The sequence below is a fragment of the Tribolium madens genome, unplaced genomic scaffold (genome assembly GCF_015345945.1).
Source record: "Tribolium madens isolate multiple individuals breed KSU strain unplaced genomic scaffold, Tmad_KSU_1.1 Scaffold_1;HRSCAF=32;Tcas5.2_LG8, whole genome shotgun sequence".
Classification (NCBI taxonomy): domain Eukaryota; kingdom Metazoa; phylum Arthropoda; class Insecta; order Coleoptera; family Tenebrionidae; genus Tribolium; species Tribolium madens.
In genome coordinates, this window is record NW_025400984.1 from 11,347,590 (window position 1) to 11,371,161 (window position 23,572).

Sequence of the window (23,572 nt, forward strand, 5' to 3'; positions counted from 1 at the left end):
AAAAAATCGCTAAAATGGGTCAAAAAGTACATTATTTTGTCAATTTCTGAGCGTTTTAGTTTGTTTTTAGCCAGAAATTGAACTATTTTGCAAAATTTCGTTAAAAACAAACCGAAAATTTATCAAATTAGGCCAAAACTAGTGTTATTTTTGCATTTTTAGAGTGTTTTAGCACGTTTTTAAAATACATTCAAATTTTTGTTAAAACTGACGGAAAAATTACCAAATTAGATTGAAATTGATAGCATTTTAGCTTGTTTCGCTTGATTTAGTTCGTTTTTGAACCAGAGACTCATTTATTTTGCAGGATATTGTCAAAAACACAACAAAAATAAATCTAAATTGATATTATTTCGTTTGTTTCATTCGATTTAACACTTTCAAAAAAATAAGACGAAAAATACAAAATATGATCGAAAATTGTGTTAATTGCAAGATTTTGCTAAAACAAACCAAAAAAACATCAAATCAAATCATTATTTTGGTCTTTATCAAGTTTTTTAGCATGTTTTTCAATGAGAAAATGATTTGGTGTCAAATTTAAAATTTAATTTGGCAACACTGATTTTCAAATTAAAACGTCAAACTTTTATAGGCAACTGTCATTAATTTGCGATGGGCGATTGCTGATTAAGCCGTCACATGAAACCAGTGTTGCCAGATCAAAAACATAAAATTCACCAAATACGAGTTGAAAAATTCGCCAAATTTTCACCAGATCACAATTACAATTTGTATGGCTATATCTCACAAAAAACGCTTAAAAATCCGCTTAAACTCTTGAACAAAGCAAAAATTATATGCATTTCGGATTATTTCTGTGATTTTTTCGGCTTGTTTGTAACAAAATTTTGCGAAATAATTGCGTTTCTAGCTGAAATCGTGCTAAAACGCTCGAAAAATGCAAAAATAATGTAATTCTAGACTTAATTTCTTGATTGTAGTATAGTTTGTTTTAGCGAAATCTAGCGAAGAAGCTAAGATTTTAGTACAAAAACGTGCTTAAAAGCATTTTCGGCCAAGTTTTGTAGTTTCTCAGCTTATTTTGTCTTAATTTTGCTCAAAAACCAGTTAAATCGAGTGAAGTAAACAAAATGACATCAATATCAATCCTTTTTGTGATTTTTTTAGGCGTATTTAGACAAGATTTTGCAAAATAAATGAACCTATTGTTCAATTTCGATTTAATTTTGTAATTTTCAGCCTGATTCAACGCAATATTTCGAACTTTTTGTGTTTTTATCTCTCAAAAATATGCTTAAACACTCGAAAAAGGCCAAAAATGCCGTTTTTAGGCTACTTTGCTAAATTTGTGACTTGCTATTAACAAAATTTTGCTAAAAAGCATTCGAAAAAGAAAGAGATGATCAACTTAAAGACTAATAAGAGTTAAAAATATCATAGTATAATCTTTTTTTTTTTAAACGTAAAAATCGTACAGTTTGCCTCCATTTATCGTTGGGAAGCTGTGATAAAATTTTGTCGGTCTATTTAAGAATCACTCTGTATATTATTTTTGGCCTAATTCTTTGTTTTTTGGCTTGTTTTTAATGCAATTTTGCGAAATAATTGCTTTTCTAGCTAAAAAAAACGTGCTAAAACTGTCAAGAAATGCAATTTTCGACTTAATATGTTGTTTTTTTCAGTTCGTTTTAGCGAAATCTGGCAATAGACCTGAGATTGTATTACAAAAACGTGTTTAAGAACATTCTTGGGTTATTTTTGTCTTATTTTGCTCAAAAACTAGTTAAAACGAGTGAAACAATCAAAAAAATAATATCAATATCAATTAATGTTTTTGTGATTTTTTAAGCGTGTTTAGACAAAATTTTCCAAAACAAATGATAAATGATGTCATTTTCGATTAAATTTTGTGACCTGCTTCAACGAAATTTTTAGAATTTTCTTTGTTTTTATCACAAAAACGAGCTTAAACACTGGAAAAGTGCAAAAGTACCGCCGTTTTTGGTCGAGTTTGTTGAATTTTTGGAGAAATAATTGTGTTTCTAGCTGAAAAAGTCGCAAAAGACAAAAATAAATTGTCATTTTTGAGCCTATTTAGTAAAATCTTGTTAAAAGCAAACAGAACTATTTTTAACCAATTTGGCAGACTTTTTTGAAAAAATTTGACGAAATAATAAATTTTCTGGTTGAAAACATGGAAAATGCTCGAAAAACAGTTTTTTTCATTTCCAAAAAAATCACCAGATATTAGAATTTTTACAAAAGTTTTCACCAAATCACCAGACTAACACGAAAACCACCAGATCTGGTGAAATTTCACCACATCTGGCAACACTGCCTGCAACATTCTGATAACAAATTTAGAAGAATTACTTTACTTTTGCCAATATATTTTTTGTCACTCGGTATTTCACAAAATTAATTAAAAACAAGCCAAAAAATTATGAAATTAGACTAAATGAAATAGCATTATCTATTTCTGAATTTTTCGAGCGTTTCAGCACGTTTTTGAGCAGATTTGCAATTTAAATTATATAATCTGGTAAAATAGGTGTAAATCTGGTAACTTTTCAGTGAATTTAATTGTTCTCAGTTGGCAACACTGCCCTGGTAGTATGAACGTAACCATGGTAACTAAAGGGTATAAAAAATCATTGTCCTAGCAACGATAGTAATCCAGTGGCGGGACAATTTTTTATTTTCGCCAATCGTTATCTGGTGCGGTTTCACCGCGAATTCAATTATCAAGTAGTAATTGATAAGGATCAAGGCTAGATTGATTACCTTTATACTGATCGATGAATTTTTGGTCGTAGATATTCATCGTCTTGTAGGGATTAACCGAGACGCAAACCTCGCCAATGTAGGTGTAAATCTTGCCATGTTTGAACCTGAAACCGATAAATAGAGGTTTATGGGGTCAGGCAACTTGATTGCGAGTTTATATTTGGTTCAATTTGCACCCTTTCCAATTTTAGATCACATGACACGTGTGTTATTAATGTCGCATGACGACATTATTTTCACACTTTCGACGAGTTATTCAGGCATGTAAGTGACTTTTCTTGTCCTTTGCGTACTAATCAATTCCCTTGTTTCCTCCTTCCGTTTGACTTTTTTTACAGTTATTTAATCGTGACGACGTGACTTTTCCTACATGAAAGAATGTGGAAGGTTTATTAACCAAAATCCGCACTTTTATTATCAAATAATACGACACAGATAAGACAACAAATGTTTTAGGTTTCCGGCCGCCTTAAAAGTTTTATTATTGCAAAAATTATTAATTTTGTTTTGAATCAAACAATTCGTCAGTTCCTAATCTAAAAAATGTCAATTAAAAAATATTTATAAATGAGGAAATACGCATTTTATCGCCAGTGTTGCCAATTAACCCAACATAAAAATACAGTCAAACAAAAAAAAACCATACATAAATGTCACCTGTCAAAAACGCAATTTAACTTTTGACAGCAATAATAAGAAAATCATAAATTTCTGATTTATTCGCCAATTATTATAAATTTCAAACGCATATCCAGACATCTTTTATTATTCTACACCTACATATAGCACATATCGAAATCTATTTATCCATTTTAAATTTTTAAATCCCCAATCGTAATCTTATCTTTTTTATCTTTAAATGGCTTTTACGATATGTGTCAAAATAAAAAGAATTGCTAAATTGCATTAATTAAACCGGCGATGACATCACTGGGAGAAAATTATGATTCAGAGAAGAAAACAAATCGAGTCAGCTGTGACTAAACTCTAGACTGACGTCTTGTTAAAATATTGTTTTAATTATTGGCACAATTAGCGCTAATTTGATGTAAAAAAGTGACATTTTAATGTTTATCTGTCAAATTGAATAAAACACTTGGATCAAGTCATCTGTGTCGTGAGGGGATTCACCACGTTTTTAACACATGTGGGTGCATCAAGCACTCTTGGAATTGTCGAATGAAATAAAAGATTAGATAGGAGAATAATTAACAACATATTCCTGAAAAAAATTCGATTGTTTCAGGTCGGTAACACCTGAATCGCCGTCCATGACCCACCTTGATTGTAATCCCATGCGAAAAATGTATTATTTTACTTGGAAAACTTGAAATAACAGCAATTATGTCATAAAACAAACGAAAGTGCACATTCTCCTATCACTAATATCAATATTTAGTAGATAAGTAACAAGTGTTCCGCTCATTTATCTCATTAAAAAAATAAAAGAAAAGTTTTATTAATTCGAATTAATTTCGTATTCGAGTGAAGAAATATAATTGGCGGTTACCTAATTCGAAGCGTAAAATGCCAAAACCGCAAATCGAATCAAAGTGTGCCGTGGACGTACTTCTTTTGTTATTAAACAAAGCCACCTGTGATGTTAATAGTCGCACCCGACGGTTGTCTAGATCAGGTAAAAAAAAAAATGAAAACTCACCTGAGTTCCAGGTTTTTCATGAAATTATCTAAATCAATCTTGTCCAAAAGGACAAAATCGCCGACGCCGACTTCTCGTTGCATTTGCATTTTTGGATATATTTTTTTGCGTGTTTTTAATTTCTTATCATTCTTACACGGCCACCGGTCGTCTGACTACTGATGAGTCAACCCGCGATGTTCTTATGTTTGTTACCACACGTAGAGAATGATCGCGATTGGTCGACTTGTGGTCACGTGGCGGATAAAATGGCGGCGCTGTTACGTCACCACCAAACGTCAAAAATACGTAAACAAAATACAAAATAGTAACAAAATCGAAAAATGCTGCGGCAAAGACTGAGCCAAAAGTACGAAAGTACCCCACTTTCGTCACGTAGATCTAACCTCAAAACGGAAAAGCCCGTTTTGAGCGAGTGGAGATTGGCTCTAGTGGGGCTAGTGTTGTCTTTGACAGTGATTGTGACGAAAATCTACTCCGCCCATCGTAAGTAACATTAATAAAATTTAAATTAAACAAAAAAAAATCTTGTAGATTATGACATTAAACAGTTTTTTGTCGAACGTCGTTTGTTTACGTTTGAAACTGTCAATGACGATGGTAACGTGATGTATTATCACGTTTGGAAAAATGTTGTGAAATTTAGTAAAGTTTGGTTACCCGTCGTTTGTGGCATTTTTACGACTTATTTCACCTGGTTGATGGTTTATTTGGACTCGGATGTGCCAGGGGTGCAACCACCAAGCCCCCTTTCGCCCAATAAATACAAGTAATTTTTCAGTCGCAAGGTTGGTAATTGATTGACTTATGGGGGTTGTAGGTCACGATCAGGACATTCGTTTCATCTAAACTACGTTTTTGCACTCATTATGGGAATCTCAGTCGCTTTTTACATGTACTGGCGGAATATTAACATCGAATTTTCTTAATTGCGTAAGTAATTATATTCACAAAAGTATTAGTTATGAAACTAATTGTTTTAAATTATACAACCTCATTATATTTATATTAAATTATTTACAATGTGAAGTGGCAATAAACCAATAAATTTCTTGAATTAAGTTTGGTGAATTTTATTTCGTATCGTTGGTAGTAAATTTAGTGACTTGTTGGTACATTTTTGGGTTGACGACATTAAGAGTCATTTTATGTGTCTTGTTATTTATTTTAAATTATTAAAATAACGTAAAAGCACAAATTAATAATAGCTTTCACCTCTAATCGGTCAAAGTGAGAGACTGGTGAATTTTATTTTGTACCGTTGGTACTAAATTTGGTGACACGTGTAATGCATTTTTGGGATTTCACAACATTGCGAGTTATTTATTAATTAACAGTTGAGTCTTGATGTCCGGTCTAGTTTACTATGGAGTGTTTGAAAATTTTTGATGAAAAGTTCCACGAAATTGTCACACCTGGAATAAAAAGCATTTTACTAGAGAACAACGACATTGAAGGTACGTTCCCTAGAATGAAACATTTATTTTTGAATGAATCTCACCCTAGATGTAGAAACTTTCGTTTCGAACGAGTGGCTCCCTGAAAACCCAAACTCCCTAGCTTGTTCCTACTGCCGGGTAGAATTCGATCAGGTGTGCCAACAACGCGAACATTACAAACTCGACTGGCACCGCTACAACCTGCGCCAATCCCTGGCCCAAAAGCCCCCAATAACCGAAGAGGAGTTCGACGAGAAGACCACCCATGACGATATTTCAAGCATTTCGGGCTCAGACTCGGAAAAAGACGACAATTTAGACAGTTTTGCCACAGCTCAAGGCAAAGTCTTCCTGCAATCCTCCTGCGGGACTGTCTTTTCCATATACTCGTGTCTGATTTACCAAAAAAAAGAGGAATTATCAAATGAAACATTGTGGAAGAGATTGCAAGACTGTGTCAATAACCGGAAGTGGGCTGTGTTGATGTTGGGTGGGGGGCACTTCGCGGGGGCTGTCTTCGATAACAACGAGGTTGTTGCACATAAAACGTTTCATTGTTACACGGTAAGGGCCGGTCAAGGGGGGGTCCAATCCTCCCGTGACAGTAAAAGTGGGGGTTCGGGCCCCAAAAGTGCAGGGGCGTCTTTGAGACGCTACAACGAACAAGCTTTAGTACAACACGTGAGAGGAATTATTGACACGTGGAAAACACAATTGGATCAATGCGCACTTATTTTATACAGGGCTGCGGGGCCCTACAACCGGGGGGTTCTCTTCGGGGGTAATTCCCCCATTTTTGACAAAAACGATACTAGACTACGAACAATCCCGTTTTCGACTCGAAGGGCGACTTTTACCGAAGTAAAACGAGTCCATTTGGAAATGACCACGGCCCAAGTGTATCGTAAGTCAATTTTGGGTCATAAAGACTTGTCAACAAGAAATTACCACCTAGGATTTGAATTTTTAGGAAAATTACGTTTTTCATGTTGTTTGTAACTAGAATTTTCAGAAGTAATTTTGAATGCCTAGTGTTGGTTACCCCTTGTTGTTGACGGTTGACGTTTTTTGTCAACTATTCTATACAAACTGACAGGTGACTTAACCTAAATTTTTGACACTAGTTCCGATATCTTTTGTTTGTCACTAAAAACCAACCTAACCAAATCTATGGCAACCTATTCACGAATATCCCTAAATCCTAGGGAGTAATTTATTGTTGATACGAAAATAATTCGATGAAAATTTCCCATTTCAGACTCGTTAGAGACAGCAATTCAACATTTCACACGCCGAAAAAACACAAAACGGAGCAAAATCAAGTCGCCGTGTATTGATAGGGCCAAATCTAGGGAAATAGTAGAGCGCCCTCTACCCGTCACTCATGAAAGTAGTTCCGATGATGAAGCCTTAAACTTGTCGAGTGAAAATACGGAAATTTCGTTTGTCGAGTCACTCCAGGAGTTTGAGGACACGCTCACTCCCGAACAGAGAAAGAAAAGAAAACCGAAAAAAACTAAAACGAAACAAAAACAAGACTTAATCCAAGTGTTGCAAAAAGGCGACGTTGCCGCCTTATCACGGTTTATAAACGACAATGTTGATGAAATTATCGACGATGAAGGGAATACTTCACTTCACATCGCCGCAATGAACGAACAAAATGCAACACTGGAGTTTCTTCTACTCGAAAAAGGGGCCAATCCCTGTGTGAAAAACCACAAGCAACAAACTCCCTACACCTGTACACAGAGTAGGGAAATTCGGGAAACGTTGAAACAATTCGCGCGGGATTTCCCCGAAAAATACAACTACAACAAGGCCCAAATACCGACCAACGTCCTAACACCGGAGGAATTAGCCGAGAAGAAGCGAGCGCAAAGGAAAATCAAAAAGGAAAAAGAGAAGATTAAAAAACGGGAAAATGAGGTCAAAAAACGCGAAGAAATGGAAAAAGAAAGATTCCTGAAACTGAGTGATCGCGAAAAACGGGCTTTGGCCGCCGAACGCAGGATTTTAAGTCAGTCCGGGACTGTAATAACGCGGTGTTTTCTATGTGCTTGTGATATTACAGGAAAAGTACCGTTTGAGTACCTGGGGAATAGGTTTTGTTCGGTGGAGTGTCTCAAGGCTCACCGATTACAACACCCAATCTTGTAGGAGTTTATTGTACTGAAAAAAATTCAACTAAGTAAATGCATCAAGGAAGTCATCAAATAATTTCTCTAAAAATATCTAACAATTCACAGATTTGGTCCTTTGGTAGAAAATTACAAAATTAGTTTTTTTTTTTTCATACTGAACGTAAATATAATCCATTCAAGCAAAAGTTGTTCCGAAACGAGCCGCGAAGCGGCGAGTTGAGGAACAAATTATTGCTGTCTAATAATGTTTTTTCTATTTTGCGCGAGAAGATTTAGGGAATTTTGGTCGAACTGACGTCAGTGTTGCCAGGGGATTTTTTTATACTAGTTTAATGATTTAGTGAAAACTTTTGTAAAAATTCTAATTCCTGATAGTTTTTTCGGAAACGTTTTGTATTTTTTTTGAGCATTTTGCACGTTTTTTTAACCATGCAGAAACTCAAATGCTAAATTTTCTCAAATTCAAATAGAAAAATCGAGAGATAGTTTTGTTTTTCTAAGTGATATTTCACTCAACAAGGTAAAAAAATCGCTAAAATGGGTCAAAAAGTACATTATTTTGTCAATTTCTGAGCGTTTTAGTATGTTTTTAGCCAGAAACGGAACTATTTTCCAAAATTTCGTTAAAAACAAACCGAAAATTTATCAAATTAGGCCAAAACTAGTGTTATTTTTGCATTTTTACAGGGTTTCAGCACGTTTTTAAAATACATTCAAATGTTTGCTAAAACTGACCGAAAAATTATCAAATTAGATTGAAATTGATATTATTTTAGCGTGTCTCGCTCCATTTATTTTGCAGGATATTGTCAAAACATTCTTAAACACAACAAAAATAAATCTAAATCGATGTTATTTCGTTTGTTTCATTCGATTTAACACTTTTTGAGTGAAATTTTGTCAAAAAATTAAGATGAAAATGGTGTTAATTGCAAGTTTTTCCTAAAACAAACCAAAAAAACATCAAATAAAATATTGGTTGGGTGACTATAAATGATTTGGTCTTAAATTAAAAATTTAATTTGGCAACCTTGATTTTCAAATTCAAACGTCAAACTTTTATAGTCAATTGTCATTCGTTTGCGACATTTCTGACAAATTTAGAAGGATTACCACTAATTCAGTGTTGCCAATCGATATTTTGCAAAATTTAATTAAAAACTAACCAAAAAATTAATAGAATTAGACTAAATGAAATAACATTACCTGTTTTCGAATTTTTCGCACATTTTGGAGCAGTTTTGCGAGATTTATGCTTCGACAGTGTTAAAAAAATTTAAATATTGTAATCTGGTGAGAATAGGTGTAAATCTGTTAAGTTTTCAGTGAATTTCATTGTTTTGAGCTGGCAACACTGGACGTCACCAACAATGAAACAAAAAATACACTAGACAGTTGACGCAAAATAGAAAAATGAAGGTTTTATTCACATCGAGACTAGACGAAAGCGTGCCCTGTACTATTATCACTTATTCGGGTAATTTGGGAGTCATCACAGGTACAATAAAGTCTTCCATGTTGGGTATCACCAGCAATTTCTGAAATTCCAAACGCAATTTCTTCTCAATCCAACTGGTGATCCTCAGGAAGGTTATATTCCGTTCACCGACGATGGGTTGCGCCCCCAGAGCCAGCTCGGGGGTTGGCCTAAACCCAATCCAAATCCGGTCACTAGGCGGCGATGGAATATTCAAAACTAACGTCCCCACCAACTCTTTAATCTCGACTTTGAGTCGCAAATCGGTGTTGGAAACCCCTTCCATTGCCTTCTTGATGTATCTATATTCGGTCGCAGCTTGGAAAAACTTGGATTCGGCTATGCGATCTACCATTTTGATGAATTTTTTACTCGTATTACCGGACTCGAGTGTTGGAGGATTGGGGAAAATGGGGGTTTCCTCATCGGAGGTGCTTTCGGGGGAATCCTCCACGTCGGAATTGAACATGGCTGAACGTTCTTTGGTGGTTTCGTTCGAGTGGGGCTGTTTTAGTTTCATTAAATTGAGTTTTGTTTGTAAAATTAAGACGACTAAACCTTCGTATGTTACATCGAGATCGATCCACAAGCCGCGTTCGTCTAAATTCGGTTTGGTGGCTTTGTGGATCACTGGGGGGGTTTTACCCAGATTTAGCTCAGTCACCATTAAACCTTCAATGAAATAGGGAAGCTTAATCGACGATAATTTACTCTGGATTTTATCCTTGAGTCCTTGAGTGAAATTCTCGTCGCGCAAACAATCGAAAAAGACTCGTCCCACCAAAGAGTTGATCCACTGAACGTCACTTTCGACCTTAATCTAGAAAAAAAAAATACACAAAAATGTTTTTTTCTTATTTCAATGCTTACTTTATTGAAAATCATCATATATTTTATGTAGTCGGTTTCGGTCAAAACTTCACTTGTGTCACTTGAGGGTAAGTTGCCCCCTTTGTGAGTGGCCGCTTTAAGTCTCCTAAACCAGTCTTCTTTCTCTCGATCAGTTCGTCCGAACAAAAATAATTTCGTTTGAGTTGGACTTTCCTACAACGTATTATTATCACTTGTGATAATTAGCAAAGTCTGTTTTTTTAAACGGAAATGTCAAACAGTCTTAACGTTGGCACCATTGGCAAATCCAGTTTTTGAATGAGGTATCATACAGTATTTTTTCTACTTTGCACCATTTTTAAATAAAAAAAAATAAATTTCAGAAAGTAGGGAATTTTGCGGCATTTTCTAATTCAATTTTTAATTACTTTAAGAATTTAATTAACAGTCTCACAAAATCTCAAAACTTCGAAATAAATTCAAAATAAGATTCCAGGAACATGGAAAAAAATGTTTAAAAAGTTCTGTCTGTCAAAAATTTTGACATTTTTTTATGTCTATTTAATTAATGATAATGATGATCTTGTTTTTTTATAATTATTTACAATTTAGGATACAGCTTCCTTGTTTCCTCTTCTTGTAGCAAAAAACTTGGAAATTTGGCGGAATTTTCTAATTAAATTTGTAATTACTTTGAGAATTTAATTAAGAGTCTCACAAAATCTCAAAACACCGAAAAAATTTCAAGTAAGATAAGATTCTAAGAACATGTAAAAAATTCTATCTGTCAAAAAATTTATTTTTTTGACATTTGACATTTTTTTATGTCTATTTAATGACACTCATGATCTTGTTTTTTGATAATTATTTACAATTCAAGATACAGCTTCCTTGTTTCCACTTCTAATAGCGTGTAGCAAAAAAAACTTGGATTTTTTTTTTTATTTTTCTATATTCCTGGTATCTTATCTCATATGGCATTTTGGTCTGGGACGCGAGTTTTGGCGCACTCTGTATTTCCTAATAATAAAAATTAAACTAGATAAAAAATATGAGTGTTTTCAAATATAAGTTGCAATTATGTACTCTCATAAAAAAATATTTTAAAATTATTAGTTATTAAAATTAATATAAAAAACTTACCAAGGCAAAGCCGAGGCTAGTAGTTATATATTTTTTTAATGATTACCAAACTAAAAAAACAAAAAAAAACAGTTTTTGAAAATTCATAGTATTCTCTTTATGCAAAATTTTTATTTTAATTTTTTTTTCAAAACTTTTTTTAATGATAACCAACAAACATAAAATACAGAATACTATATTTTCCAATTTAATACTTTAATTGAAAACTTCTACCAATTATTTAATTAAAATAGTTAAAACTTTCTAAAAAAAAATCTCAAAATACGTTTTTTTTACCAATTTGCATTCAAAAACGTTCTTCAAATTAGAAGTATATCCGAGACGAAGCCGAGGCTAATAGTTAAGTATCCTATATTCCAATAATAAAATTAATTAGGAAAAATGTAAATATTTTCAAATTTAAATTGTAATTCCTTAGGCACAAGATATTTTATCAAAATTTTGACTTTTCCGTTTAAAAAACCCGACTAGTTAAAAAAATATAAAATACATCTGGTGGTGTTAGAGCACTCCAATCGTCCGGAATTGAATCAAACTCATCGTCGAGTAACCCTTCATTTTCCTCATCTTTCAACGCATCGTCCAAAGCTTCATTTAACAATTTATCATCCTTGAAAAATTACTTAAATTAAAAAAAAATAAAAATAAAAAATTCATCACTAACCGAATCATCTGGTGAGAGAGGTGAGGGACTACTCGCCCTCGAATTCTCCGAATCCCCCTCAAAATCCTCATTCTCCTCCTCCGTCAATTTACTAAACCTTTGTGCCAAAATCGAGAACTTTTTCTTACTCCCTTGATTCCGTTTTTTCTCAATCGGCGATTCAACAAAATCCATTTGGTCCTTATTCAACGTGACACAAATTGGGTATTTCTTACTCCAATGTCGCTTTTTCGCCAACCCCACAGGCAACAACTCCACTTGAGCCCCAGACAAATTATAAACACGATGATGTGTAAAAATCGGTTTGATTTTCGGCTCGTTCCAAAGCGCCCTTTTCGCCACTTTCGATTTAGTGTGACTCAACCGAAGGAGATTGCCTTGCAGACGCAAAAACACCGATTGAGTCTGACTTATGTGATAAGTGTGGGGGTTGTAATTATCGGGAAATTCGTTAACCCAACCCTCGTATTTAGTCAACGGTTGAAATTCTTTCACTGCTGGAATTTGCAAAATATCTCGAGAAGTCGGAACGGCAATCGGCGGACTTTTAGCCGGAGTCTCGAGTAAAATTTTCACATAATAAAAAACACAAGTCACAAAAACACCGATCAAAAAACCAGCCAAATAACTCGAATAACTATGAATCAAAACATAGAAGAAGAGAACTGCAATAAAGTGAAACCCTTTAGTGGAAATATTTTTTTTTCCTTCAATTGTATTCCTCCCTCTCAAATCCACAAAACCCACCGGTGCATAAACAATGGATTTTTCCTTCATTTCATCACCACTCACTTCCTTAATATTAACAACATTCTCCTCGTCGATTTTAATATTATCAAAATCGTGCTCAATCTCTTTGAGAATTTTAAAATTCGCGCCGATTTCTTCCAACGCATCCACGGCACTCTCAATGTCATTTTCTTCAGGCAAAGCTTGCTCGATTTTATCATTATTTATGCTATAAATACTCGCTAAATTCTTCCGACTGATTGTCCCTTCTCTAGCGCCCCCTGTCTTCGACTTGAGCAACCTGAATCGTTGTCTCAAACCCACATTTCGATCCTTTTCGATCGAGGGAGTGTCATCATCGTCACTCGACATTTCCGCGCCTTCAGTTGTCGAAAAAATACCACAAGTTTTCGATATACTACTCTCAGATAAATCCTCCGAATCGGACAAACTCGAATTTTCTTTACTATCTTTTACTTTCGAGGTTCGAAGCGGTGAACCTTCTTCATGATTGCGCGATTTTATTTCAGTGATTTTATCCTCGACACTTTTCGTTATTTTACCCTGAAATTGGGACGTTTTGTAGTGCAAATAGGGGATTTTGCAACATCCCCCCACCACTATGACTTTATTAGTACGCATGCGTGATCATCACTACGTCATAGTGGTGGGGGAAGGCTCCAAAATCCCTTTTTTTTTTTGACTTTTATTACTTTGATATCGGAGAAAAATCGCCACGGGTCTGAAGGGGGCGAAGCATCAATATTGGGGTTTGGGGTGATGTCTATACTCGTTGACCGCTTCACCAGACGAGGGAGCAACTTCAAGGGGCTACTCTCGGGCTCACTAACTCCTATTTTTTTTTTTAAACACTTAATCACAACTCCAATCACAGATTAAACAAAATTCAACATTGCAACATTCGATAACAAAAAATTAGATTTGTTGCGAATAATTATCGAATTTCATTCTAGTTTCGTGAATAATAATGGAAAAAGCAACACCATGTTCGCCTCTTGTAAGTACATATTCATGTTTCAAATAGTAATATTTACTTTTTTTACTCACATCACCTTGAAAATATGCAATTTCAATTTCAAGGTCGTTTAATGTACCATTTTCGTTGATAAAATTAAAAAATCAAGACGGCGTTGCGTGGTAATCTAAATTTTTGAAATAGTCAAATGTACCATGAAAGGTGGTCGTTTCTAGGCAACAAAAGGCATAGAAAATTATTGCTTAGCAACGTACCAATTACCTATGCAACAAACATGGGCGTTTCTAGGCAATTGAATCCATAAAAAAAATTATTGCTTAGGAACGTACCATTTTATTGCAACATTATTGTTGGTGGATGGGATTACCTGCCGCCCCCGTGGGGGCTGTCGTGGTATCGTTGGTGTGTTCATCGTCGCTCGCGTACAATTCCTCTAACTGTTCTGCATTTGCGTGAAATTTGATGGAAATCGTAGGAACTGAAGTGGTGACTGGTTTACCTAAAAAAATGCAAATGTGTGAATTTGGGGCAAATTCGTTAAAATTACGACTAGTAACTACAAACAAATGGGTATTATAAAGTGTCACAACACACGACATATACCTTTTACCTTTTAACATTCCTAATGTAATTTTACCGTCTTTCTTTTTACTCATATTTTATAAAAAAGGGTTAGTTGGTGGCTTAGAAGGTCGGGAGGTGTTAGTTGGCTACAAATTCGAGGACTATCAATGGAAGTTTAAAGGGTAATGAAATTTTTACCTTTATTGAATTGTTCCATTTTGCAACATTACAATTACGTGCATTGAAGGAAATGACACTATTATCGATTTATCCGTTATCTTCTCTACTTGACAACAAGTAATTCAGGTTTAATTCAAGAATAATTCTATAAAATTTAATTACATTCGTTTACACTTGTCATTTGGAAATCGGCCTGTCATTGCGCATTGTTGCCAACGTAGAGTTTTTAAAATAGGACCCCAACCCGAGCTTATTTCTTTAATAGTCAACAATTATAAAATAAATAGCAAATTGGTTTTTAGACAACTTTCAATGATGAAAGATAAACCGAATTTTTTTTTTATAAACAGTCAACAGTCACAAAAAGTGTCGCCAACTTAGAGAATTTTTTACTAGTTCTAGCGGATTTTGATTTTCATTCAAGAATTAATAAACAGATTTAAAAAAATGTCTCAAAATTAAACTTTTTGCAACTACTGGTAACTTTTAATAAGCTTAATATAAAACTTTACAAGGGTAGATATATTTTTTGCTCTGTATTAAAGAAACTAATTTCGAGCCTAGATCCCTATTCGTTAAAAATTTTTGTTTGCCATTTTCTGAATCTCTCTTTTGTTAGTTTAATTTAAAAAACTTGGAGCTATATTATAAGGTTTTTTGAGTTTTTGTCATTTTGTTGAACTTTAAAGACTTTTAGTAAAACGCCGTTGGTAACCCTGATTACCAATGTCAAAAGTCTTGATGACTGGCTATTTATTGTGAATTGAAAAATCATCAAAAAACTGTTGTTTCGTGACACAAAGTAAGTAAAATTTCCATAATTAAGTTAATTAAAGTTGATTCCAGTCTAAATTAGTTCGTTAATTGCTTCTAGTTTTGCACAATTTCGAATTTAATTTTTTGAGGTTATGTTACATTTTTCAAATCAACTTATTTTAGTTAGCCACCAAAATGGACTCAATAGCGACCGATTCCGGCAAGATCGTGAAAATGGAGGTGGACTATAGCTCGACATGCGACGAGAAAATCCCCGAATGCAAGAAACTGGCCCAAGGGGGCAAACTCCACGACGCCCTTGACCAGCTCCTAGCCCTTGAGAAGCAAACCCGCACCGGGGCCGACATGGTCTCCACCGGCCGCGTCCTAGTCGCCATCGTCCAAATCTGCAAAGAGGCCCACAATTGGGGCGCTCTCAACGAACACATCGTCCTTCTAACCAAACGACGCTCCCAATTGAAACAAGCCGTGGCGAAAATGGTCCAGGAATGTTGCTCTTACGTGGACCAAACCCCCGATAAAGAGACAAAAATCAAACTAATTGACACTCTACGACAGGTCACAGAGGGTAAAATCTACGTCGAGGTCGAAAGAGCGAGATTGACGCACAAACTAGCGAAAATACGCGAAGAAGAAGGCGACATCTCCGAAGCGGCGAATATAATCCAAGAATTACAAGTCGAAACCTACGGTTCAATGGACAAAAGAGAGAAAGTTGAGTTGATTTTGGAACAAATGAGGTTATGTTTGGCCAAACAGGACTATATCAGGACCCAAATCATTTCGAAGAAAATCAATACGAAGTTTTTCGATGATGAGGGCACCCAAGACTTGAAATTGAAATATTACCGACTTATGATGGAGTTGGACCAGCATGAAGGCTCCTATTTGGCCACTTGTAAGCACTATAGGGCTGTTTTAAACACACCTAATATCCAATCGGAGCCTCTGGAACGCCAAAAGGCCGCACGTGCCGTTGTCTTGTACTTAATACTAGCCCCCCATGACAACGAACAAGCCGATTTGACACATCGTGTCTTGACTGATAAAGTCCTCGAGGAAATCCCAATGTACAAACAATTATTAAAACTCTTCACCACCTCAGAATTGATCAAATGGTCGGGTTTGTGTGAAATTTACGAAAAAGAGTTGCTCTCAACACCGGTTTTCAGTGGAAATGAGCAAGCCAAAAAACGTTGGAATGATTTAAAGTGAGTTTGGGTTTTTTTTTGAAAAATATTAATTTCAAGTTTCAGGAATCGTGTCGTTGAGCACAATATTCGTGTCATGGCGAAGTACTACACCAGGATTAAGATTGCAAGAATGGCCGATTTGTTGGACTTGTCACCGGGTGAAACCGAGGAGTTTTTGTCGCAAATGGTGGTTAGTAAAAGTGTGCAAGCCAAGACTGATAGGCCTTCGGGGGTTGTGCATTTTCAACAAAGTAAGGACCCCAGCGATGTGCTCAATGATTGGGCACACGATTTGGCGTCTCTCATGCAATTGGTCAACAAAACTACGCATCTTATTAATAAGGAGGAGTGTGTGCATAAGCATCTCCAAGCCACGGCTTGATTTTTCTATTATTTTAATTACTTTACTAATAAATAGTGTGAATTTAATTATTTCCGAGTGTTTTCTTGTGACACACTTGATAAATACAATCACCGATTTATCAACAATCTTAAATAAATACATCCTTGAGTAACCTTTAAGCTTATTTATTGAACCACAGACGATAATTATTATGTAAAGATGTTTTTTCGGGATTATTTTTAATTTGTTGATTGCCGTGATTAAATAGAACAATAGTTGAACATTGTGTCTTAATGACCTGATAAAAGACCCAAGTTTAGTATCATTTGAAGCATGTTTTGACAGTGTTGGGGGGCCAAAAACTGGTTTCTTGGTCTTAAAAAAAAAATCAATAATAGGAGCTTGAATTTTGAAAAATGACCTCAACCGAACATATTACAAATAAGGTAGGTACTAGATTTTATCACGCAATATTAATAAATGCAAAAAAAATATTACTCAACCTGTTCTCAACTCAAGTATTTGAACTTCTTCTATTAACGGAAATATGCAAATTAGTCATCTTTTTACGAATACGATAGCATAAAAACGTTTCAATTTACCTCACAGTCGCGTCAAGGTAAGAATCAGATTTTTTACAACTGAAATAAAACAAATTTTATTACATTTTTATGACGCAATTTAGGAATTTTTTACACCAAATTGGGGAGATAAGACATCGACTTGGGGATTTAGGCAGATTAGTAATTTTCTATAACTTAGCAACTCTGAAAACCATGCAAGGGGGCCCTATTCAAAATTAAATTTTCTGTTTTTTTATGAAAATTTTGACAATAAATCAAATTAAAGTGTTTTGTAATTGTTTTCTAAGACTATTTAATTGCCCAACTTGTTAAAACGTGTTTTTACGATAATTTGATTGCGCAACTTAACCTCACTTTTAGTAATAATTCCATCGGCTCGGTTTTTATGGAAAATTTGCCAATAACTCAAAACAAAATCAATTAAAGTGTTTTGTAATTGTTTTCAAAGACGATTTAATTGCCGAAATTGGTAAAAACTTGTTTTTTACGTTAATTTCGCAACTTAACCTCACTTTTGGTCACGAAAAATGTGACCAATGTAAGGCAATTTTTTGGTAAAAAAGTTAATTTATTGGCTATTTAGATGCCTTCGCCGTGGGGCTCGGAGCGCCGGCCCCTCTTGCACTACCTCTCGCTCATCACCGTGGAGCCCACCATGGTGCTCTACATGATGGCGTTCATGACCACCTCGGTGGTGGAGCAGGCCTTCTTCGTGAACAAGGCCTGTCGTGTCAACCACGGCCTCAACGCCTCCATTTGCGACAACCTCACCGAGTACAAGGAGCTCAACAAGGAGGTGCAAGTGACCGTGTCCAACTTCCACTTGTACAATGACGTGGCGGGGCATGTGGGGCCCATCATTTTGGCCCTGTTCATGGGGGCTTGGTCCGACAAACGCGGCAGGAAACTGCCCCTCCTGATCGGCCTCACCGGCAAGCTGTACTACTCGGCGATGGTGGTGGTGAACGCCACGCAGGATGCGTGGCCTTTGGAGTATGTCGTGTACACGGCGACGCTACCCATGGCGCTCACGGGGGCCGATGTGGCCATCTTCGCCGCGGCTTTTACCTACTTAGTGGATGTTTCCTCGCAGGAGAGTCGCACGATGAGGGTCACGCTCTTGGAGGTGTGCTACTTGGCGACGATGCCCACGGGGATTGCTCTAGGTACGACTCCAAAACACTTTGAGTGCGGTAATGATCTAGTGTGTTTTGTGTTTCTAATGTTGGTGACAATGACAATTGGAATAAAGTTACCAATTTCCGGAATTTTCCCTGGTGAACATGAAAAAATCGTCAAAATACGTGTTACCAACCGACACAAAATTCCCAATTTTTTTTAAACACGTTTTAATACACAATTTTTTAGGAAATTTAACAATTTCCGGAATTTTCAGTGGTGAACATGGAAAAATCGTCAAATTCATTTTCAAATATCGCACAAGAATGACACATGTCAGTCCGAGTTGATTTATCGACGCCTTCTTGAATAATTCTGCTACGTGTTACCAACCGACACAAAATTTCCTAGTTTTTTTTTTTGAAAAAACACAATTTTTTAGGGAACTTATCAATTTCCGAGATTTTCGGTGGTGAACATGAAAAAGTGGTCAAAATTCATTTTCAGATAACGCACAAGAATGACAAATGTCAATCTGAGTTGATTTTTCAATGCCTTCTTGAGTAATTCTGCTACGTGTTACCAACCGTTACCACAAAATTTCCTAGTTTTTTTTAACACGAGTTAATACACAATTTTTTAGGAAATTTAACGATTTCCGGAATTTTCGGTGGTGAACATGAAAAAGTGATCAAATTTCATTTTCAAATAACGCACAGTTCGAGTTATTTTTTCAACGCCTACTTGAATAATTCTGCTACGTGTCACCAACCGACACAAAATTCCCTAGTTTTTTTTAAACGCGATTTAATACACATTTTTTTAGGCAAAGTTCTATTCAACCAAGTCGTGGACAAATCCTACGCGATTATGTTCAGTATCAACGTCGCTCTTTTAGTCCTGTCGATAGTCTACAGTTATTTGCGACTAGATTGGCGGACGAATAACCGCCAAAAGCCGCTGAGTGAAGCCCCGAATCTCTTCACCGACTTTTTCGATTATAACCACGTCGTGGATACGGGAAAAACACTCTTCAAGTCACGACGTCATAACCGGAGGTCTTACCTCCTGATTTTAATCCTAATGATGGCTTTTTACACGTTTCAAAGAGACGAAAAAGCCATGAGCTATTTATACGTCCAATTGATATTCAAGTGGACATTTGACGAGTTTAGTAATTTTCGGACGGTACAATCGGCCATCCAGGACGTCTTCCTCCTCCTCGCTATGCCACTAATGAGCAGAGTCTTCGGCTGGAGGGACACAATCATCATCATGATTGGTGCCCTAGCGCACTCCGTGGGGCGAATTTGCTTCGCCATGGCCGACGACGCGTGGATGTTCTATCTAGGTGCGACAATCATCACATAACATATTTTTCCTAACTTATCATTATTCAAGTCTGCAACCAACAATACAACACGTAATATTGGTTGCATATGCTTGTGTTGCAAAAAATTGACTTAACTTAATTTTTATACCCAGGAGGCGTATTTGTGGCAATTGGCCCCATCGTAGCCCCCGTGATTAGGTCAATGGTCTCCAAATTAGTCGCAAATTCCGAAAAAGGTAAATGACGTGGTGCCAACCACCCAGTTTGGTGATTTTTGTGTTTCAGGTAAAACGCTCTCAGTGCTGGCAGTTGCAGACAACGCCATTCCCCTAATTTCGGGTACGATGTACAGTAAAGTGTACAATGCGACTATTCACACGCATCCTAATGCAATTTTTTATCTCACGATGGCCACTCAAATGGCCGTTTTTGTTTTAATCTTGTGAGTCAATTTATTTAAAAAAAAACAATTTTTTGTTACAATTTTTTCAGATTCATTCATATCAAAGCAAAAGACGAGTATCTCATCCATGAGGACGAAGAGGTAAAAACCGAGTGCCTCGAAGATGATTCCTGACCAGTATTGCTCAAGAAAACACCAAAAACATTCCTAATTTTTATATTTGACTAGTTTTTAACAATAAATTAAAAAAAAATCACACGTTACATGGCATTTGCTCGTAATTAAGACACATTCCTAGATTATCATCGGGCGGGGATTCCCCCACACTGGACCCGAAATGGACTCCGATCACGAACGGCGTGATGCTGCTTTCGATACGACAGGGGTTTTCCCCGGCCGGGCATAGGGATTCCCCGCAATGTACCAATGTACAAAAACCAGGTCCGACAGCTTGCGGCTGAAAAACAAATACAATTTGGGGAAAAACTCCTCAATTTCTACCATTAGTAAATCCTCGGAGTCGCACGGCAATACGACTTTATCCGAGCACTCGTCGGCTCTCGATTCCGGTGCTTCCCCCGAGCCCACATCCTCGATCACATCTTCGTCATTGTTCGGCGATATTCGGAAGGCGTTCTCGTGACACGGCTCGTATACTATACTGCACATTTCTTGCTCCTGTCGAATGCAAATATTGTAGTCTTGATCGGCTAAATGTCGGCCATTTTCGGCGAAATTCATCGTTTTGACAGTTCCGGTGGTTCCCGTGTGGTATTGCAAACACCCAACGGGCGCTCTTTGGGTAAAGGGGATTTGGGTAACCCGGACTTCCCACAAACGCGTCACTGCTTTTTTCCCCAATTTCATTTCGATCCTGGCCACCGAATCCAAATTCTCGACATCGAAATAGACTAAAATTGGGGAAATCACATGATAATTCAATTTTGGGGGAATTACCGTGTTGGCCGCTGTTTAACCCACACAGTTTCAATTGTCTCCGTCCACCAATCAGGACGAAAACATCGTCTTCGCAAACTCCGGTTTTGCGATTCGGTTGTCCTAGATTAAAATGGATGAAATCGAGTCGAAATTGCGATATTTCCGGGTCAATTTTCTTCACTGTGAGGGAACACGAGTCCATGTCTTTGGACAAATCCGGGAAATGGGGGTTCACGAAATAGGTGATGTTATTGTGGATTTCTTCGTTGCAGGTGGCGGTGACTGTAATTCGAATTTGGGGTTTTTTGGGCTTGTCTCGGGATTTGAAAGGCTTACAGACGCAGCACACGCCGAAGCCGAGGGCGCAAGCCCCGTGGGAAGTGCCCCCTTCGATTTTGCACTCGTAGGCGTTCATGCAGATGCCTCGGCGACGCCGGTCGTCCGAGAGGCATTCCTCCTCCACCGGGACGGGGAAAAAATTCAAAACTGGGGGAAAATCCAATTGAGAAAGTTTCGCGGGGGAAATACAAACCTTTGGGTAGGCGGGAGGCGTCCACATCGGGGCTCACTCCATTGTTGTCACTCCAAATGTCGAAATTCGGCAGTTTTGGCGCCGCCGTTATGGGGGCTATGTAAAGGAGAAGAAAGCACAGTTTCTTCTTCATTTTTGTGAGGAGTTTGGACGCGAAACACGTGCACGACTAACAGTTTCGAGCATCTTCTTCTTCTCAGTGCAGATTTTCTAGGTCAATGGGTCGGTTACACTTCTTACATAAACTTGAACTTGTGCGGAATTTCCGGCCCGAGGAAATTACACAAATTACCTCATTAGAAAGTCTTAATGAATGGGTGAAATTAAAGAAAAGTGTTTTCAACAAACACGCTATAAATTATAACACTTTTGGTGTTGATAAATTGAGTTCTTGAAAGGCTATTTTTGTTACCTTTGATTGAAAAAGTTGGTGTGCCTTGTTACCTTTTTTTGTCTCTAGAAAATTTGGTTATGTTTGAAATGTCAAAATTTTGACGTTTTTTGACATGTTTTCAAACTAATAAACCAAAAAGCGGAACTGCCAACTTCCTTTATTATAAATACCATGAATAAATTTGCTAGTGTAGCCAACGTTAGAACTGTTTGACTGTTTTTGGCATTTGTTTTCAAATTAATAAATCAAAAAGCGGAACTGCCAACTTCCTTTATTAAAATTACCATGAATAAATTTGCTAGTGATGCCAACGTTAAGATTGTCTGACAGTTCCTTTAAAAAAACAGACTTTACCTGAAATTAAATTACCTACATCACGTTTCAGTTCTCATTCTCATCTCTGAAAAAAAATTACAGTGTGGAGCAAAATACAACTTATTTGACTAAAAATCAGTCTTAACCCCAGTATTTGCTTAAAAAACCATTTTATAAATTCGATAACACAACGAACTAAAATCATTATTGAAGGATAGAATTAAGATAATCAAGATCAAATTTTCTTATTTTTTATTTACCATCACTATAAAGTCGCGGTCAATTTATAGTGCCTGTTAAATTTATTTCAAAGTTGGCAACCCCTACTCGCGACCTCTAGTGTGTGGGTTGTGTCTATGTTGGCAGCAGAAATAACTAAATTGTGTCAACAATTGTAACAGGCGCACTAGATTTTATACGATATGTGAAGTATTCTAACCTGACTTTTTCAGAATCGTCATTTTTAATAGATATGTCCCGAATTGGATGTTTAAAGTCAGATTTACACAACTCAATTCTTACAAATTTACCCAGAGAAGTGTCCACTATGATTTAACAGCGACTTTAGTAATATGTTGATGCATAATTTTTTGTAGGTCGGAAAATTTGTCATCACATCCCGTGGTCGGGAAGTAATGTTATAAAGATTACCACGGTTACGGATATCAAATGTCTAAAATTTAATTTATTTATATGCACAATTTATTTACATTTATTTGTTATTATTAGCAAGCCTCATTTCTCTTGGGCTCTATATTTGAGCCCACTGTGATTGTAATATACTATTACTTTAAAGTTTGAAATCACCATGTTAAAATTTTGGTGAAAAAAATGGTATGCTTTGTTATTGTCGCAGGAGATTAAAAAAACAGTTGTTTTCGTGTTGAAATGTCAAAATTTTGACGTTTCATATGACATTTTTGATGTTTTCAGATTATGTTAAAACTGTAACTGCCAACTTCTTACATTAAAATTACTATGAATATTTTGCTAGTGGTGGCAACGTTATTGTTTCACATTTCCGTTAAAAAAAGACTTTTTTAAAATTAAATTAGTAAATT

The 23,572-nt window shown here is 36.2% G+C and overlaps 7 protein-coding genes across 10 annotated transcripts; 4 read left to right on the top strand and 3 right to left on the bottom strand.

Annotated features, from left to right (window-relative positions):
• Positions 1 to 2,701: 2,701 nt before the first annotated feature.
• Positions 2,702 to 4,913, bottom strand: LOC123004152 (unconventional myosin ID-like). Its single transcript, XM_044397270.1, has 2 exons — positions 4,412 to 4,913; positions 2,702 to 2,855 (listed from the first exon to the last, which is right to left on the bottom strand). The coding sequence occupies exons 1-2, from the start codon at positions 4,498 to 4,500 to the stop codon at positions 2,702 to 2,704; spliced, it is 243 nt and encodes an 80-aa protein (XP_044253205.1). The 5' UTR covers positions 4,501 to 4,913.
• On the top strand, positions 4,637 to 5,472 carry LOC123003721 (ADP-ribosylation factor-like protein 6-interacting protein 6). The gene is made up of 3 exons (XM_044396678.1): positions 4,637 to 4,897; positions 4,946 to 5,180; positions 5,232 to 5,472. The coding sequence occupies exons 1-3, from the start codon at positions 4,735 to 4,737 to the stop codon at positions 5,338 to 5,340; spliced, it is 507 nt and encodes a 168-aa protein (XP_044252613.1). The 5' UTR covers positions 4,637 to 4,734; the 3' UTR covers positions 5,341 to 5,472.
• A 61-nt stretch (positions 5,473 to 5,533) lies between these two features.
• On the top strand, positions 5,534 to 8,210 carry LOC123016204 (ankyrin repeat and zinc finger domain-containing protein 1-like). The gene is made up of 3 exons (XM_044416444.1): positions 5,534 to 5,868; positions 5,918 to 6,754; positions 7,109 to 8,210. Exons 1-3 carry the CDS (start codon positions 5,778 to 5,780, stop codon positions 8,008 to 8,010), a joined length of 1,830 nt encoding a protein of 609 aa, XP_044272379.1. The 5' UTR covers positions 5,534 to 5,777; the 3' UTR covers positions 8,011 to 8,210.
• A 1,179-nt stretch (positions 8,211 to 9,389) lies between these two features.
• On the bottom strand, positions 9,390 to 14,803 carry LOC123003906 (testis-expressed protein 2). 2 transcript variants are annotated; one of them, XM_044396958.1, is made up of 8 exons: positions 14,598 to 14,803; positions 14,446 to 14,545; positions 14,203 to 14,334; positions 13,552 to 13,691; positions 12,110 to 13,402; positions 11,936 to 12,055; positions 10,342 to 10,515; positions 9,390 to 10,291 (listed from the first exon to the last, which is right to left on the bottom strand). In XM_044396958.1, exons 2-8 carry the CDS (start codon positions 14,489 to 14,491, stop codon positions 9,464 to 9,466), a joined length of 2,733 nt encoding a protein of 910 aa, XP_044252893.1. In that variant the 5' UTR covers positions 14,492 to 14,545; positions 14,598 to 14,803; the 3' UTR covers positions 9,390 to 9,463. The 2 variants fall into 2 exon arrangements, with proteins under 2 accessions (XP_044252893.1, XP_044252894.1); XM_044396959.1 differs by lacking the exon at positions 14,446 to 14,545.
• A 459-nt stretch (positions 14,804 to 15,262) lies between these two features.
• LOC123003908 (26S proteasome non-ATPase regulatory subunit 12) lies at positions 15,263 to 16,983 on the top strand. The gene is made up of 3 exons (XM_044396963.1): positions 15,263 to 15,381; positions 15,519 to 16,567; positions 16,613 to 16,983. Exons 2-3 carry the CDS (start codon positions 15,531 to 15,533, stop codon positions 16,929 to 16,931), a joined length of 1,356 nt encoding a protein of 451 aa, XP_044252898.1. The 5' UTR covers positions 15,263 to 15,381; positions 15,519 to 15,530; the 3' UTR covers positions 16,932 to 16,983.
• A 149-nt stretch (positions 16,984 to 17,132) lies between these two features.
• Positions 17,133 to 20,588, top strand: LOC123003907 (proton-coupled folate transporter). 3 transcript variants are annotated; one of them, XM_044396960.1, is made up of 6 exons: positions 17,133 to 17,338; positions 18,060 to 18,642; positions 19,422 to 19,946; positions 20,081 to 20,164; positions 20,214 to 20,370; positions 20,421 to 20,588. In XM_044396960.1, exons 1-6 carry the CDS (start codon positions 17,309 to 17,311, stop codon positions 20,503 to 20,505), a joined length of 1,464 nt encoding a protein of 487 aa, XP_044252895.1. In that variant the 5' UTR covers positions 17,133 to 17,308; the 3' UTR covers positions 20,506 to 20,588. The 3 variants fall into 3 exon arrangements, with proteins under 3 accessions (XP_044252895.1, XP_044252896.1, XP_044252897.1); XM_044396961.1 differs by lacking the exon at positions 17,133 to 17,338 and adding an exon at positions 17,407 to 17,511; XM_044396962.1 differs by lacking the exon at positions 17,133 to 17,338 and adding an exon at positions 17,830 to 17,945.
• Positions 20,532 to 22,532, bottom strand: LOC123003909. The gene is made up of 6 exons (XM_044396964.1): positions 22,215 to 22,532; positions 21,803 to 22,153; positions 21,607 to 21,756; positions 21,289 to 21,552; positions 20,833 to 21,242; positions 20,532 to 20,788 (listed from the first exon to the last, which is right to left on the bottom strand). Exons 2-6 carry the CDS (start codon positions 21,933 to 21,935, stop codon positions 20,585 to 20,587), a joined length of 1,161 nt encoding a protein of 386 aa, XP_044252899.1. The 5' UTR covers positions 21,936 to 22,153; positions 22,215 to 22,532; the 3' UTR covers positions 20,532 to 20,584.
• Between the last annotated feature and the right edge of the window lie 1,040 nt (positions 22,533 to 23,572).